This window comes from Chrysemys picta, chromosome 4 (genome assembly GCF_011386835.1).
Source record: "Chrysemys picta bellii isolate R12L10 chromosome 4, ASM1138683v2, whole genome shotgun sequence".
In the NCBI taxonomy this organism is placed as follows: Eukaryota; Metazoa; Chordata; order Testudines; family Emydidae; genus Chrysemys; species Chrysemys picta.
Genome location: NC_088794.1, coordinates 139,920,682 through 139,939,076, shown reverse-complemented (window position 1 = coordinate 139,939,076; position 18,395 = coordinate 139,920,682). Strand labels below are relative to the sequence as shown.

General features: G+C 45.8%; 1 protein-coding gene across 1 annotated transcript; it reads right to left on the bottom strand.

The window, feature by feature from the left end:
- Positions 1 to 587: 587 nt before the first annotated feature.
- LOC135982758 (uncharacterized) lies at positions 588 to 2,829 on the bottom strand. The gene is made up of 2 exons (XM_065590936.1): positions 2,099 to 2,829; positions 588 to 1,104 (listed from the first exon to the last, which is right to left on the bottom strand). Exons 1-2 carry the CDS (start codon positions 2,676 to 2,678, stop codon positions 629 to 631), a joined length of 1,056 nt encoding a protein of 351 aa, XP_065447008.1. The 5' UTR covers positions 2,679 to 2,829; the 3' UTR covers positions 588 to 628.
- Positions 2,830 to 18,395: the final 15,566 nt, after the last annotated feature.

Below are 18,395 nucleotides of genomic sequence, written 5' to 3'. Positions count from 1 at the left end.
AGAAATAAAATCACTTCTACTTTGTTAATGAACACCGTTTTCTTTATTACTGTTTTCGCAGGAATGTTTTAAACCTGGGACGCAGACTGTGGTGGGGAGCGGGTGTAGTGTACTGATGCAAATGACGCTTCTAAACTCCAGGATTGACAGGCTCCACTGTGGTGGACTGGTTGTTTCAACAGAGCCTGTCACCCCTCCTGATCGGGACTGTATGTATGGGGGGGCTAGGTGACTTTGTGGCAGGGGGAGGACGGTTACAGATCCCCTGCTGCGTGGCTCTGTGATACAGGATAAGGACCGCCGCATAAGATCTGTAACTGCCCTCCCCCGCCACAAAGTCACAGAGCAACCCACCCCCCACCACAGAACATGAAAACCACCTCCCAGACTGACCAGGGTAAGTAGTGACTGCACTGTGTATGTGCCCTGCTGCTGGACCTGCCCCCGCCTATGTACCTTGCCAAAGGTGACTGTCCTGTCCAATTACCAACCCCCTTCCCCCCCTCCTCCAAAAGAACATGATGGAAACAGTAATTAACAGAAACGTATTTTTTATTAGCAACTGCACATGGAACTGGGAGGTGAAACTTGGATGGGGGCTTGTGTGAGGCGGGAAGGAAAGAACTTGTCAAATTTTGGGGAATGAGAGCCTTCTACTACTAGAGCTGTCTGCAGGGGTGGAGTGAGAGTTTGCACGGACTCTGCCGCCCCTCCTTCTTTGCACTTTGGGTGAGGGGGGTATGGGACTTGGTGGCGGGGGAGGGCGGTTAGAGATAGACTGCAGCGGGGCTCTGTCCTCCTGCCTCCGTTCCTGCAGAACATCCACAAGGCGCCGGAGCGTATCCGTTTGCTCCCTCATTAGTCCAAGCAGCGTTTGAGTCGCCTGCTGGTCTTCCTGCCACCACCTCTCCTCCCGTTCCATGTGTGCTTGGTGCATTTGGGACAAGTTCTCCCGCCACTGGGTCTGCTGTGCTGCCTGGGCTCGGGAGCAGCCCATAAGCTCCGAGAACATGTCCTCCCGTGTCCTCTTCTTCCTACGCCTAATCTGCGCTAGCCTCTGGGAGTGTGATGCCAGGCTAGGTTGTGAGACAGTCGCAGATGTGGCTGTGGGAATGGGAAAAAGGGAGTGAATTCCTCAGAAAGATAAATGTAGTTGTGAACAAAGAACATAGTCTTTCTCTGTGAACAAGACCATGCACAGCACCTATCACATGCGCACTCAGGACAAGGTCGAATTCTCGGCCTTCGCATTCAGTGCCTGGGGTCTTGCACAGCAGATCTGAGAAGCGGGGCAGGACACCGGAATTTGTGTAGCAGGCAGACACGGTAAGCCGTAGACTTGTGGCAGCTTAAAACTTTAATATTTGCACTGGCCTCCTTTCACATTGAAAGCAATGTCAGTCCCTGCTGCCAGCAATCCGGCAAGCAGGAACTCTGCCCCTGTCCCACCCCCTCGCGGCTGTCCCCGGGAACGATCCCTTTCGGCTGCCCCTCTCCCGCCTCCACCGCGTGGCTGCAAACCAGCAGTTACAGTTCTGTAAAGGAACGGGCAAGCAGTCCCAACACTAACATTCCCCTACCTAATTCAAAGCAGGTCACCATGAGCGACATCACCCTGATGAGGATCTCAGACAGCGATAAAGAAAGAATGCTTTGGGAAAGCCTCCAAAGACCAGGGCCGTATGCCGCCCTGCTGTGCAGGGCAATGATCCCTGAGTACTTGATTGTCTCGTGGCACGGAAACGTGTCATACTACGGAGGACCCAATAAGGCCGCTCTCCCCAGGAACCTGATGCAACGGCTTTCCAATTACCTCCAGGAGAGCTTCCTCGAGATGTCCCGGGAGGATTTCTGCTCTATCCCCGGACATATAGACCGCATTTTACTGTAGCTGCACTGGCAGGGACTAAACAGTAGAGCGGCTTGGGCAGAACAATCATGCTAAACCGGACATTGTTAGATTTTTTTTCAATAGTTGCACTGCCCAGGACTGAAACGTTAAGCGCCTAGGGCAAACTAATCATGAGAAACCCATTGTTGTTATTCTTAATATTCCTGTTCTGTTAAAAATAAATGTTTAGATGTTTAAAACACTTACTGGCTGATCCTTCCCCAGATTCTGTGTCCGGGTTAACGGCTGGGGACGGTTGGTAGGGGATCTTTGTAAGGGTGATGAAGAGATCCTGGCTGTCGGGGAAATCAGCGTTGTAAGCGCTGTCGACTGCCTCGTCCTCCTCATCTCCTTCCTCATCTTCCCCGTCTGCTAACATGTCCGAGGAACCGGCCGTGGACAATATCCCATCCTCAGAGTCCACGGTCAGTGGTGGGGTAGTGGTGGCGGCCGCACCTAGGATGGAATGCAGTGCCTCGTAGAAACGGGATGTCTGGGGATGGGATCCGGAGTGTCCGTTTGCCTCTTTGGTCTTCTGGTAGCCTTGTCTCAGCTCCTTGATTTTCACGCGGCACTGCGTTGCATCCCGGCTGTATCCTCTCTCTGACATGTCTTTAGAGATCTTCTTGTAGATCTTTGCATTCCGTTTCTTGGAGCGCAGCTCGGAAAGCACGGACTCATCGCCCCACACAGCGATCAGATCCAAGACTTCCCGATCAGTCCATGCTGGGGCCCTCTTTCTATTCTGAGATTGCACGGCCATCACTGCTGGAGAGCTCTGCATCATTGCCACTGCTGCTGAGCTCGCCACGATGTCCAGACAGGAAATGAGATTCAAACTGGCCAGACAGGAAAAGGAATTCAAATTTTCCCGGGGCTTTTCCTGTGTGGCTGGTCAGAGCATCCGAGCTCGGACTGCTGTCCAGAGCGTCAACAGAGTGGTGCACTCTGGGATAGCTCCTGGAGCTATTAGCATCGATTTCCATCCACACCTAGCCTAATTCGACATGGCCATGTCGAATTTAGCGCTACTCCCCTCGTCGGGGAGGAGTACAGAAGTCGAATTAAAGAGACCTCTATGTCGAACTAAATAGCTTCGCGGTGTGGACGGGTGCAGGGTTAATTCGATGTAACGGCGCTAACTTCGACATAAACGCCTAGTGTAGACCAGGCCTCAGAGGAGGAGCAGGGACCCCCTATTTAAGGGTGTTCCTCAATGCAGAGGAGTTTTGATAGGGCAGTGAATACAGCCTCTGGCTGTATTGGTTTTCCTGTTTTTTCCACCAGGTTCAGGAAACTGCCTCCCATCCAGCCTACCATTCCCTTAGAAAAGCTGTGAGGCCTTGGTGGAGTGACAGAAGAGGGGGAACACAGTTCTGCAGAGACAACTGACCCCTTTCTTCATGCAGACGGAGTGATCCGTACACGGATCCTAATGTTGTGTCCCACACAATCTAATGGTTTCGTACCTGTAGGAGTTACAACTCAACACTCAAACAGCTACGGCACAGAAGTAAAGAATTTAATGCAACTAGGATGCTCATGTTTGTATTTTCACTCTTTCACTGTGATGTACACTGATTGGGTAGAGAAGGGCATCTGGTAGATAATCTGTAGCTATATTCCCATGAAAACTTGAGGGTGCTTCCTGCTTACAAAGCAATAACTAGCTATATCTCTTGGGCTGAATAAAGTCCAAGACCAAAGGTCAAGATTACTAGAGCAAATTGGCCTCACAAAGTTCATTAACCCTGAATATGGTTATTACTAAGTTAACAAAAAAGTATCTTCTACTTTTTACTGTTTTTTTTTTTTTTTTTGGCGGGGAGATAGAGCACATATATGCAACATTAAGAATGAGAATCAATCTCTTTCTCATTTTCTTTTTAAGTCTACTTTTCTCTCTGCCGAAAATGATTCTTCCAATCATTCCCCTCTGCCCCAGTCCCTGCCATCTTATAATTCATGAGACTCTCCTTCCCCTCCACCCAAAGCCACCCCCTTAACAATATGGAAAGCACTAAGCTACGATATAAGGAGGGATGCTCATTCTCCCCTGTGCTTGGTTGCTTTCTGCTCCTCCAAGCTTCAGGGACTCTTTAACAATAACTGTTAGGTAGCACTTTACATATATTTTATGAAAATGAGTTGATTATTATTTATGATTTGTCCTATTCAATGTTCCCTCTACTTTTTTACATCCATGTCCATGTCCATGTCCATAATTTTGTTATGTACACCAATATGGAGGTGATGTGTGGCTGTGGTGGGGCCAAGGGGTTTGGAGTGTGGGAGGGGGTTCAGGGCTGGGGGACAGTTGAGATTCCGGGTGGTGAGGGCTCTTGCTGCGAGTGTGGGCTCACACTACAATCGCATTGTACTAGGGGTCGGGGATGCGGGGTTTGGGATGTGGAAGGGGGCTCAGGACTAGAGCAGAAGGGTGGGGGTGGCCTCTGGCTGGGAGTGTGGGCTCTGGGGAGGGGCCGGGGATGAGGAGTTCAGGCTGCCCCGGGGGGTGCGGAGGGATGAGAGGACTTCCCCCAGCCCTCTCTTTCCACAGCAGCTCGGGGCCAGGGAAAGCGCCTCTCCCCACAGCTTCGGGGTTGGGGCCACGGCAGCTCTGGGGCTGGGGGAGAGGCACCTCTCCCCTCCTGTGCAGCCCCTGATAGCCTGCTGCATGGCTGCGCAGCTTAGAGGGAACGTAGGTCCTATTGTAGTGCATAGGCACCTCAGTCATGCATCAGGATCCCATTGTACTAGGTGCTGTTCAAACACAGAACAAAAAGACAGTCCCTGGCCCAATATTTATTTGCTGCCCAAGGTTTGTGGGGGGAAAACACATATCCAGTGCTACCACATCCAGTACTTGGCATGTCCGACTGGAAGTACAGTAAAACCTGCCAAGTGCAACCACTCCTAGGAGTTAGCAATAAGGTCGTTCTTAAGAGGTGGTCTCTCTTCAAAGGTTTGCAGATCAGAGAGCGGTAATGTTCCATGTCCTCTGCAAGTAGCCACTTGTGACTGGTGGTCTCTCTTCAGAGGTGATCTCTACGGCAGGTTTTACTGAACTCCACACTCCAGTTAGAATGTCAACACTTCAAACCAACAAACAAACAAAAACCCAACTTCACTGCAATCCACTGCAGCACAGTGCAGAGACTGCAATGGAATCCAGTCGCTAGGTACTTAAAATAATGCATGGACACAGCCGTACATGATATTTACTTACATGGGAGTATTGTCTAGTGGTTAGAACATGGGACTGAGACTCAGGAGTTCTGGATTCTAGTCTTGGCTCTCCCATGGACTTGCTGTGTCTCATTAGATAAATCCCTGTGCTGTAACGTCCCAATCTGTAAAGTGGAAATAATTTTTACCTACTTCACAGAGGTGTGGTGAGGCTTAATTACTATTTCTAAAGTGCTTAGCGATCCCTAGATAAAAGGCACAGTATAAATGTAAAATGTGATTATAATTAATAACGAAGCCCCATTTTTCATACAGCTTTATCAGCCTAGTGAGCTGCCCATAATGCATTTGTACTTTTTGAGAAATCTCATTAGAAAAAACTCATGGCCACAGAGGTCTATGATTCTAATTATGTATTTTCAAAGTATCTCTTGTCAGTACAAAACCTTTTTCCAGACCCATTAACACTTTTAAAGCATCTTTTACATAATACTATAAAGTAATCTCAGAAACTGGCTGACTTTACCGGGAGCCCTCCAGGAACTGTAAGATTGAAAGGTCTTGTGCTTCTTGGTCAAGGGATTTCACTTTCAGATATCACATGACTCAGTCACCTTCAATCTTTTCTGAAAGGAGAATCTGTAGGGAGCTATGAACATTAAAACAAATTAAATGCTTCTCTATAAAAATGTAGCCCTGCATATATTTTAATCAGGAAATAAAGTAAAAAAGAACTTACTTATGAAATCACAACAGCAGGAGGTGAAAGGGCAAGGTTTGTGGTACTGCTCTCTTACATTTTGTTATCTCTCAGGGTTTGTCTACACAGCCCCGCAGTCTGGCCCATGAGGGTGTGAAGCGTAGAGCACTCTAAGGGCTAGTCTACACTAGAAGCACAGCTGCACCACTGCAGCGCATCTGGTGAAGATGCTCTAAGCCGATGGGAGAGAGACTCTACCTCCATGAGAGGCAGTAGCTCTGTCGGGGGAAAGCTTATCCTGTCAATGGAGTGCTGTCCACACCGGTGCTTAGGTCAGTGTAACTTAGGGCATGGTTACACTGGAAACTTCAAAGCATTGTCGCAGGAACGCTTCCGCGGCAGCGCTTTGAAATGCGAGTGTGGTCGCACGCAAGCACTGGGAGAGAGCTCTCCCAGCGCTCCTGATAATCTGCCTCCATGAGGGGATTAGCTCCAAGTGCTGGGAGCACGACTACCAGCGCTTGGAGCCCGTCTACACTAGCGCTTTAAAATGCTCTGACTTGCTGTGCTCAGGGGGGTGATTTTTCACCCCCCTGAGCCAGCAAGTTAGAGCGCTATAAAATGTAAGTGTAGCCAACCCCTTACATTGCTTGTGGAGGGTGTGGGGAGGTGAATGACTTATGCACACCTCTGAACAATGTAAATTATGCCAAAGTAAGTGGTAGTGTAGACCTGGCCTAAGTGCCCCATGTAGATACTGTTGGTAAAACGTAAAAGTTATCTAGTGTACATTAACATGGTCCTATTTGAAACAAGGCTACATCAATGTGAACTAAGTGCCTTTTAGTTCATGCCTGCAGGGTCTACATGGGACACTTAGCCCTGGTCTACACTCGGGGTGGGGGGGGGGAATCGATCTAAGTTACGCAACTTCAGCTACGTGAATACGTACCGGTGAGTCGACTGCTGCCACTCCCCCATTGACTCTGCTTGTGCCTCTCATGGTGCTGGAGTACAGGAGTCGACGGGAGAGAGCTCGGGGGTCAATTTATCACGTCTAGACTAGACACGATAAATCGATCCCCGGTGGATCGGTCGCTGCCCACCAATCCGGCGGGTAGTGTAGACATACCCTTAGAGAGCAGCACATTAGAGCACTCTACAGTTCACACCCCCATAGTCCGGACAGCATGCCATGGAGTTAAGATCTAACTTCACTATACACTAAGATTAATATTCATATGTGCTTAAAAAAAAAAAAGATTTCCTTACTGGTGCAACTAACAACATCTTATATTATTAACAGAGTAGGTAATTTCATTTGGGCTTCAAGTCAGCTTCGTTTTCACTTTATGGTTCTCTAGCGTGATATTGCAATATCAAGTTCACCATGGAAACTTCACTTCTTTGTAAAAATGTGGATGAAAAAATCAGGGGGAATCCTCACTTTTAAAATGTCATGTAGTCAGGATCTTCGTTTTATATCTCCATTAAAAGGTGACATCTTTGCAATACAGTGCCTCCTAAAAGCATATGGAGAATTGCCACCTAATGAATATCCAACACTACTTCTTCAATACCCTACGTTTTCTCTGCAGGCCTCCCATCCAAGAACTGACCTCTGAGCCTGTTTAGTGTGTGAAAGCTGACAAGGGCACAGCCTCTAATTCTATGGCTGCTTGCAACCCATACTTTAATAGCCTTTCATAGAATCTGGAGCCAAGTCTTTTTCTGCTATAACATACTCTGCCAGACTCTGCATCATTTACAAAGGGTACAGTAATTAATTTGGAATCCCAAATTAGCCATACAGAAGCTCTTAATAGAAATCAACATGAACATGATCACTGCAAATGGAAACATATTAACCTTTTGGATACAAGTGACTAATGGGCAAAGGACATGAGGCTTGGAAATCCTAAACTTGATACAAATGTATCAGTTATGATCAAGAATGTTTCTATTTAGTTCATTGGTCCTTTTTCTTTGTTAAGTTTAGGAACTAGAATGGAATATGCTTACAATGATCTCGGTTACAGTGACACTCTGTTTATAGTGTAGAACGAGAGTTCTGAATTGTTTGAATGCAGTGGAGTCTTGTTTAATTTCTTTTAAATCCAGTCTACGATATAGGCTGAAGCTCAATCCCAAATATTTAGATTGTGAGCGCTTCAGGGAAGAGAACACCTTTTTGTTATGTGAGTGCACAGTGCCTAGCAAAATTGGCCCTGACCCCTGACTGGGGCTGCTAGGTAAAAAATAATAATTAATACATGGAAGAGATTTTTTTTAACCAGGATATGATAAATTGAGCAATTAACACCACTTAGCACCATCCATATTATCCTTTTCAGTCTCTGATCCTAGCAAGCTGTTATTCCATTTACTAATGTTCACCAGTAAATTGATCATATTAAATAAATACATACAATATTCAGAAAGCGAAATTGTTTTTAAACCTCAGTACAATACAACAACTCCCTCTCTGATCTGATGACTAATTCAGTATTTACACACAGTGGAACAGCCATTGGGCCAGAGAGAGAATGACTCTACAGTCCAGTTGTTCGGGCAACCAGCTGGGATTGGGAGATCCAGGGTCTAGTTCCCCTGCTTCAATCACTCTTTCATTATCTAGCCACAGTGGAACAGCTTCAACAGGAGAGACTCAGGGAGCCCCGCAATGTAGGAGTGGCAGAATCTCCCTAAAAGTGGGGGGCACCAGCACCCTGCCCCCCCTGCACCACTCGAGGTCCTGTCCTTGCACTGGCCCTTCTCCCCAAGCCCCTGCCTTGTGCTGCCCATTCCCCCTGAGGTCCTGCCCTCCCACCACCTCTTTTCCCCAAGACACTGCCTCCCACTTACTCCTCTCTACCCCCTTCCTCCTGTCACTCATCCTTACGGCCGGTAGAGAGTGATGGGGCTATGGCTCCCCCACTGCAATCACAGCTCAGTAGTGAGAGCACCTCCCTGAGAAGTGGAGAGCCCTGTTCAAAACCTTTCCTTTTCTTCTGCCTGAAGGGAGAATTGAACCTAGATCTCCCACACCCCGTATGAGTGCTTTAGCCACAAGGAAGTTATAAAGCAGGTGATAGCAGAACTGCCTCTGACTGTTTTGTGGGGAGTGAAGCAGGTGCCTAGCTCATTCTCACAAGGAACAACTTAGGTACCTAAGCCACCTGACTGTAGGGAGTGGGATTCCATTTGTGGGTTGCTAAGCAGAGATAGGCACCCATCTCCGAGAAGGGGGGAGGGCAGCTTAGCACACTCCCTGGTTGTCTGCAGTTCCCACTGGGTATCTTAGGCAGCTCCCCACCTAGCATGCTGGCTTTTGCAGATTGTGTTCTTAGGTGCCTCTCTTTCCCCATTCATTGTATAGGAGCCTAAGTGCCTGATTCAGGCTTTATGGATTGCAGTGGTGTTCCTGTGATTTTCTAGACCATCCCTGACAGGCGTTTGTCTAACCTGCTCTTAAAAATCTTCAATGATGGAGATTCCACAACCTCTGTAGGCAATTTATTCCAGTGCTTAACCACCCTGACAGGAAGTTTTTCCTAATGTCCAACCTAAACCTCCCTTGCTGCAATTTAATTCCATTGCTTCTTGTCCTAGCCTCAGAGCTTTAGGAGAACAAATTTTCTCCCTCCTCCTTGTAACAACCTTTTATGTACTTGAAACCTGTTATCATGTCCCCTTCTCAGTCTTCTCTTCTCCAGACTAAACAAACCCAATTTTTTTCAATCTTCCCTCGTAGGTCATGTTTTCTAGACCTTTAATCATTTTTGTTGCTCTTCTTTGGACTTTCTCCAACTTGTCCACATCTTTATTGAAATGTGATGCCCAGATCTGAACACAGTACTCGGAGCGGAAGAATTACTTCTCGTGTCTTGCTTACAACACTCCTGCTAATACATCCCAGAATGATGTTTGCTTTTTTTGCAATAGTTTTACACTGTTCACTCATATTTAGCTTGTAATTTACCATCACCTCCAGATCGCTTTCCGAACTACTCCATCCTAGGCAGTAATTTCCCATTTTGTATGTGTGCAACTGATTGTTCCTTCCTAGTATGACAGCTTTCAAAGCCAAGTTAGTCTTTTTTCAAAATAAAGGAAGGCAAAATTTTCACTCACTTTCCAACACTGAAATACTTGAAAGTGTCGCCAGAGCAGACAGAAAAGTACAGCAACATTTTGAGTGACTTGCATGGAAAATTTTCTCATTGATTCTCTGACTTTGAGAAGATAGAGAAGACACTGGAGCTGGTGTCATGCCCACTGTCATTTGACTACGAGAAAGCCCCGCAAGAATTACGGCTGGAGCTCATTGATCTCCAGTGCGATTCCACCTTGAAGGAAAAGTACAATTCAGAAAAACTGGACAAGCTTTATGCCTCCTTGAGTGAAACAAAGTTCCCAAATATTCTCAAGGTGGCACAGAAAATCCTTGTTTTGTTCGGCTCCACCTATGTGTGTGAACAAACATTTTCCCTGCTGAATTACAACAAATCTCGCTACAGATCCCAGTTAACTGACCAGCATCTCAGCTCAGCTCAGGGATAATGAAAATGGGGGAAATATATATTCACTTTATAGACGGGAAAATATTTTTAAACAGGGAAAATTCAATTAAAAACATGATCCTTGGTCCTTATAACAAACCTATTTCTATGAACAGTATAATCAACAGACTCACAGTCTTTCCAATTAGCCAAGAGGTCTCCTCCAGGGATCTACTCAAATTATTTGGGGAACCACTAAGACATCTTTTCTTTATACAGATAGGATGAGGGAGAGGTATCGACTTGAGACTCCAAGTTTTGATAGAGCTATTCATGCTGTCCTAGATCTTCCTTTACACATCTTCCACCACCCAGGGAGGTAGAACACACTAGCCAACAGCATGCAGCTCCCAATTGCCTTTCAGAGGCAGTTATGTAAAAAGAAAAAGAGGGGGCTGAATTTATTGTCTGTGGCTTCATGCTTCTTTGTGCCTCTCCTAAATTGGGCCCATTCAGGGCCCCTCATGCTGCCCTTAACCTGTGCCCAGCTGCCTACAGCCCCCAAGGTCCATTATGGCAGCTGTGAGTAGCTGGGGTAAGAAAAAACCCAGACCATGCCCCCATTTCCCCAGGAACACCCTGACACACTCCCTATGTGGGGGCAAGGGCAGGTTTGCTCTTGTGTGAGTAACACAGAGCTAGCTATGCTAACTTGCACCTGCCAGGATGCAACCTGTGTTAATGGAATTCCCTGGGTTGGGGGGTGGGAAACTGAGTACTCTAAGCCTGTATAAACTTTCCTTCCAAGATGCCAGGTAACCAATTTTTAAATGATAGCATGGCCTAAACTAGGCATTCTCAAATTCCTTCAGTGTAGATCAAATCTTAAAAGCAAGATTATCTTAGGGACCATTCCCCTCCTATTCATGATCATGCAAACCACCGCACCTCCTGTCCACAACTGCACAACATCATGGCAGCACCTGCTTACATTTGGGAATGAATTTTGTGAAAATTAATATTGGGAATGTATTTAAATATATTTTTCAATGCAACTTAGCAGTTGGAAACAAGAAGGAACAACACCATGTGGCCACAAGCCATTGCTTTAGGATCACTGGCCTAAAGAAGTGAACAGGGAGTTAGGAGTCAGATTCCTGAGTTCTAAGCCCAGCTCTACCCCTGACTTCAGCGTGTGGCTTTAGGCAATCACTTAGGCCTTTGTCCTCAAAAGTATTTAGGGGCCTAACTCCCATTGATTTCAACTATGAGAATCTGAGCCTCAATTTTTCTTCCTCAGTTATCTCCTCTAAAAAATTGAGATAATGATTATTACTTGGGAAAAATTACAATTAGAAACTTCTTGTTTGCTCTGAATTATCTCTCTTCTTTAAAGAGTCAGGATGACCTGGGGCCTGGTGTATCTTGAGGTCTCTGACATTATTCCAAATAGTATCAAGTACAATGTAAGATACGCTAAAACTGTTAACAAATATTTTTCTTCTGCATGATGCCTTAGAGGTACCTTAGCAGGTGAAGAAGAAGATTATTATATTAGAAGTAAGGTGATTTATTTACAGGGAGGTTGATCAAACAATGGTACAATAAAAAGACAAACAAGCCAACCATCTAAAGGAACAGAAAAAGAAACCAACAAAAAACAATCAATGGAAAATACATTAAACTAAATTATTTACAAGTATTTATCACTGATCCTAGAAACTCTAATGGGAGAGCAGAAGATAAAACCTAGTTTTTTTAGTCTTCAGTGTTCTATACAAACTTTAACTATACACAACATCACTATGAGATAAGCAAGTGGTGTACTTTACAGAGGAGGAAACTGATATACCAAAAAGTTAAGTAACTCATCTAACTAGCAAGAAAGAGGCAGAGCCAGGGGTCAAACTCAGGATTTCTGGATTCCAGTTTCATGCTCAATCCTCCAAACTACAGTGCCCAACAAATAATGGTATATTTATACTGTGAAAAGGCATTGTGATAGAAACGGTGACAACTAGCACATTATCTAACGTGCTATGAACCACAGCTTAGCCTTTAGTGTGGATGACAGTCGTTTTAAAAAGTATGTTAACTGATTGAGGTTAGCCCTAGGTTAGGGTTTTATCGTCTTCTGAGTGAGGCTAGGGATAACCAGGACCAGCTAAACATGATTGTCATTGTCCACACAAGAGGTTAAAAGTGTTTAACATGTGAGCTAACCCATTTTCTAACATGATGCATTTCCCCTATACAGACAAACTCTGTAAGTCAGTCATTCTCTAGGGCAGTGATACTCAGACCTCAGTGGTTCAGGAGCCCAATTAGTGATCAACAGTACCCAAAAGAGCCACAGTAGTGTGAATTCATTTTCATTTACTATAGTACTATATATTAATATTTAAACAGTATGACCGGGAAATATATATATATAAATTCTCACAGCAAAATGACTGACCAAATATTATTTTATCAACTACAATTGTCTAATAATGCAGTAGAAGCATCCTGATTGGCTAATTAAATCACAGTGTTTTAATATTATGTGCCATAAAGAGCCAGAGGAGAAACATTAAAGAGCCACTTGCGGCTTCCAAGCCTCAGTCTGAGTATCACTGCTCTAGGGATACCATCTTACAAAGACTTAAGCATCTGTAACTCATAGGCGCCTACTTCTACTGGCGCCAGTGGGTGTTCAACTCCCCTCTGCCCCCGGCCCCGCCCCGACTCCACCCCTGCCCTGCCCCCTCCTGCCCCCATTCCAATCCCTTCCCCAAAGTCCCAACTCCGCCCCCTCCCTGCCCCTATTCCAACTCCTTCCACAAATCCCCGCCCCGACCCACCTCCTCCTCTGAGTGCGCCACGTTCCTGCTCCTCTCCCCTCCCTCCCGGAGCTTGCTACAGCTGTTTGGCAGCAGCAAGCGCTGGGAGGTAGGTGGAGGAGCGGGGACGCGGCTTGCTCAGGGGAGGAGGTGGAGGTGGAGGTGAGGTGACGCGGGGCAAGGAGCTTGGCTGTCAGTGGGTGCAGAGCACCCACCAATTTTTCCCCATGGGTGCTCAAGCCCCGGAGCACCCACGGAGTCGGCGCCTATGGTGTAACTTTACACATTTGAGCAATCATACTGTGTTCAATGGGGCTTGTCATGTGCAAAAAGTTATTTACGCTCATAAATTCTTGTGGGATCAGGGCCCAGTACTGGTTCTCCACTCCTGCGCTGCAGTGAACAAAGTGGGTGAGGTAATATCTTTTATTAGACCAACCTCTGTTGGTGAGAGAGACAAGTTAAGCTTGAAAACTTGTCTCTCTAATATGCTGGGACCAACACGGCTACAACAACACTGCATACTGCACAGAATGGCCATTCCCCATCTCAGTTTCTTTAGCACAGCCCACTGGACAAACCTCACTTTTTTCATTTGTCCTTCTCCTCATATAGAGATGCTCTAAGGGAGGAAGGGTTTATCTTAACTGTCCTACCTAAATGGATGGAGAAACCCCTTAGTTCCTCTCCACTAATCCTGAGCCAATAAGAGGTCAATTTTTCATGAAATCATGATGCACCTACTGGGACCCACTGCAAACATGGGCTTAGCTATTAACTCACCATTATCGCTGAAGCTGCAGGTCTTTCATGGATTTTGTGAATTTTGTGGCTTTTAAAAAAGCAATATCTATGACTTTTGACATCTTGTGTAAGAGGCAGTGGATGTGTTGTTAAACAATCAAACTTTGGGTGCTGCCTAGTTAAACCCTGGATTGCGTGGGAGGCTAACAGAGCAGAAGCAAAGCAACAACACTGTGGCAACACACAAGATCAAAGCAATAAACTCTCAGTGAAAACTTTAAATCCCAGTTGGATGAAGTTGCCCCCATCCACATCTTCAGTGATGCTGAGTTTATAAAAATCTGCCCTGGTATGACAATTACCATGTTCAGATCTGTCCACTGTTTTCAGAGCTCTAACACTCTTCTAATTATTCATACTAAAATGGGTAAATAAAGCATATTAGAAGTATTATTTATTATTCAACCTTTTCATTAATGATTTGGATAATGGAGTGGAGAATATGCTTATAACATTTACAGGTAACCCCAAGCTGGGAGGGATTACAAGCACTTTAGGGGACAGAATTAGAATTCAAAATGACCTTAACAAATTTCAGAATTGGTCTGAATTCAACAAGATGAAATTCAGTAAAGACAAGTGCAAAGTTCTACACTTTGCAAGGAAAAATCAAATGCACAACTACAAAATGTGGAATAACTGGCTAAGTGGCTGTACTGCTGGAAAAGCATCTGGGGGTTATAGTGGATCACAATTTGAATATGAGCCAACAATGCGATGCAGTTGCCAAAATGGCTAATATCATTCTAAGGTGTATCAACAGGAGTGTTGTATGTAAGACATGGAAGGTAACTGTCCCACTCTACTTGGCCTGGGTGAGACCTCAGCTGCAGTACTGTACCCAGTGCTGGGCACCATGTTTTAAGAAACATGTGGAGAAATTGGAGAGAATCTAGAGGTGAGCAACAAAAATGATAAAAGGTTTAAGAAAATCTGACCTCTGAGGAAAGGTTACAAAAACTGGTTATGTTTAGTTTTGAGCAGGGAAGATCGAGGGTGGGGGACCTGAAAAGTCTTCAAACAGGGCTCTTATAAAGAGGATGATGATCAATTGTTCTCCATGTCCTCTGAAGGTAGGACAAGATGTAATAGGCTTAATCTGCAGTAAGGGAGATTTAGGTTAGATATTTGGGAAAGCTTTCTAACTATAAGGCCAATGTGATGCAGCAGTGAAAAAGGTTAATGCAATTCTTAGATGCATCACGCGAAGTATTTTCAGTAGAGATAGGGAAGTGTTATTACTGTTATACAAGACAATGGTGAGACCTCATCCAAAATACTGTGTGCAATTCTGGTCTCCCATATTTAAGAAAGATTAAGTCAAACCAGAACGGGTGCAGAGAAGGGCTACTAGAATGATAGGAAGAATGGAAACCCTACCTTACTAGAGGAGACTTAAGGAGCTTGGCTTGTTTAGCTGAACAAAACAAAGGCTGAAGGGAGCCATGATTGCTGTCTATAAATACATCAGACAGATAAATAACTCCTCTCCCTCACTGATGTTTAAGTTAACCAATGTTGCCACAAGAACAAATGGATATAAACTGGTCATCAAAAAGTTTAGGTTTGAAATTAGATAAAGGTTCTAACCACCAGAGGAGTGATGTTCTGGAACAGCCTTCCAAACGGAGCAGTGGGGGCAAAAAAACTAACTTGTTTCAAGACTGAACTTGATAAGTTTATGGGGGTGGATGGTATAATGAGGTTGCCTAAAATGGCATATGGCCCATTGCAACTGTTATTAGCAAATATCTCAAATGGCTGGAGATGGGACACTATATGGGGAGGGCTCTGAGTTACTAGAGAGAATTCTTTCTCAGGTATCTTCCTGATGGGTCTCACCCACATGCTCAGGGTCTATCGCAGGGGTTCTAGCAACAAATTTTTTGGTGGCCTCAGCATGCGGCCACCAACTCTCACTGGAAACCTCACAGTGCAGTATGGTAAAATGTGGTACAAGATTACCTTACTGAGGTATATTGTTGCTGCTGTGTTCTATTAAACAGCAGCCACATTCCACTATAGAGGGGGCTGTATTTCAGTGGTGAGTGAAATAATCATTGTCTAGGCATATTGTGCACAATTGTTTGCTCTTCTCAGAGAGGCATGTACCACATTCATAGGGCAAGAGATGGATGAAGTAAACTCCGGATATATCTGCTATTCAAACCAATGAGGCATTTCATGTGAGTATGGGCTAAACCAGGATTAGGCCTTCATATTCTCTGTTAACCTCAGGATGCCATAATAACTGACAAATAGTGGAGTAAAACCAGTGACTAGTTTAATGGGTGAAAAGCTACTTATCTGGGAGTGTGTCTTCCCTGCTTTTGTTTTTTCCCTGCAGTCAGCTGGACAATCTCTTTCATGCTTTGCTTTGCTTTTTACTGGGTGAAAACTTCATATCTCTTGACCCATAAAATAATTTCACTAAGAAAGAAACAACATTAACTTCATAATACATTGTAATTACAGTGTTAAAGCCCAGATGCTTCCCTTTAAAGGTGACCTGCCAGGGAGAGGAATAAATTGAGTCATTCCCTTTTTTGCTTCTATATGATACATAAAGGCTTACAAGAGCTTTCTCTTTCATTCTTTAAGAGTTCCCTACTCTCCATTAGAAATTCAGGTACCCTGTTTTTCCCCTGGATGTCCCTACAGAAATCTGGTGGGATTATACAATTAAAACCATTTAATTGAGAGAAATGATTTTTCCCCCAGCTTACTTCAAATTTTGTCTTGTTTGCTTTTGTTGATATCTCTATCTTAAATGCCCAAATGAACAATTGGGAGAGAATATGGCTTTGTAAAAAAGATTGAACACACCCCACTCCTTCAACGAAGGCTGAGAAAGCTCACAAAAAACATCTGAGACAACCCGTCTGTCAGCGAAACCAGGGAACTCCAAACTTGGCATTCCTAAAATTGCTAATGTAAAAAAACCAAGCAGGATTAAACAAAACAAAAACATTCAGGCCTTTCCTCACACATCAAAAAGAAAAGAAGCGCAAATCTCTTATAAAAAAATGTTTCCGGTCACGTATCTAGGAGACTGCGGCTGCAGCAACCACTGCCATCAGAATCAGCGGATACTAATCCAGTCTTGTCAACTCTCAGTATTTGTTTGTACAGTGCCTAGTACAAAGGGGTCCTGATCCACTGGACGGGGCTCCTACACACTAAGGTAATACAAATAATCAGAAAATCCTAGAAAAGTAGGGCTGGAAGGGACCTTGAGAGGTCATCAAGTCCAGCCCCCTGTGCTGTAGCACGACCAAGTAAACTTAGACCATCCCTGACAGTGTTTGTCTAACCTGTTCTTAAAAACCTCCAATGACGGGGATTCTACAACCTCTCTTGGAAGCTTCTTCCAGAGCTTAACTACCCTCATGGACTCATAGACTTTTAAGGCCAGAGGGACCATCGTGATCCTCTAGTCTGACCTCCTGCACATTGCAGGCCACAGAACCTCACACACCCACTCCTGTAGTAGGCCCATTACGTCTGGCTGAGTTACTGAAGTCCTCAAATCTTGATTTAAAGACGTCAAGTTACAGAGAATCCAGCACTTATTCGAGTTCAAACCAGCATGTGACCTGTACCCCACACTACAGAGAAAGGCAAAACATTTCCAGGGTCTCTGCCACTCTGACCTGGGGAAAATTTTCTTCCCGATATCACAACGTTTCTCAGATGCGGCCACCATGGCCAGATGCAGCCACGAGGGGCTTTTTGTGCAGCCACGACCGCCTCCTGGGCACCGTGGGTGGTGATGGGCGGGGGAAGCATTGGCCCCTCACCCTCCCTCCTTGTTGCTCCTGGATACGCTGCCCTGCACTGTCTCTGGAGAGAGGTGGGGCACAACGCTGCAAGAGCAAGGTGAATTCTGGACCCACCTTGGGGGGAAGGGGGATTGGGCAGTAGCTCCAGCAGTAGGGTTACCATATTTAAACATTAAAAAAAGAGGACACTCCACGGGGCCCTGGCCCCGCCCCTGCCCCAACTCCACCCCTTCCCTGCGCCAACTCCACCCCCTCCCCTGAGCGCCCCACATTTCCCCTCCTCCCTCCCAGCCATGCGAAACAGCTGCCCGAGCGCTACCGGCTTCACGGTTTGCTGGGCAGCCCCCAGACCTCCAGACCCTGCACCCCCGGCCGGGAGCTTCCCCAGTGCAGCCGGAGCCCGGGAGGGGAAGCGCCTGGCCGGGGTCACAGGGTCTGGAGGTCTGGGGGGCTGCCCCGCAAACTGTGAAGCTGGTAGCGCTTGGGCAGCTCGGCTCTTCAGCTACACAAAGCTGAGGTGTCTGGGGGGAGCAGCAGCAGCCGCCACCACCGCCGCGGGGGAATCCGCCTGCAGCTTGCAGCCTGCCAGAGCCGCTCTAAGGTAAGCAGAGGACTGGGGCAGGGATGCCGGCAAAACAAATCGGAGAGTATTTTCCCGGACATGTTCGGCTTTTTGGCAATTCCCCCCGGACGGGGATTTGAGGA

Bases quoted from the DNA above. Each gene is read 5' to 3' on its own strand.
- LOC135982758 (XM_065590936.1), bottom strand. From the start codon at position 2,678: ATGATGCAGAGCTCTCCAGCAGTGATGGCCGTGCAATCTCAGAATAGA. The intron at 1,105-2,098 runs GTAAGTGTTTTA...CCATTCCCACAG, and splicing joins ATCTGGGGAAGGATCAGCCA to CCACATCTGCGACTGTCTCA.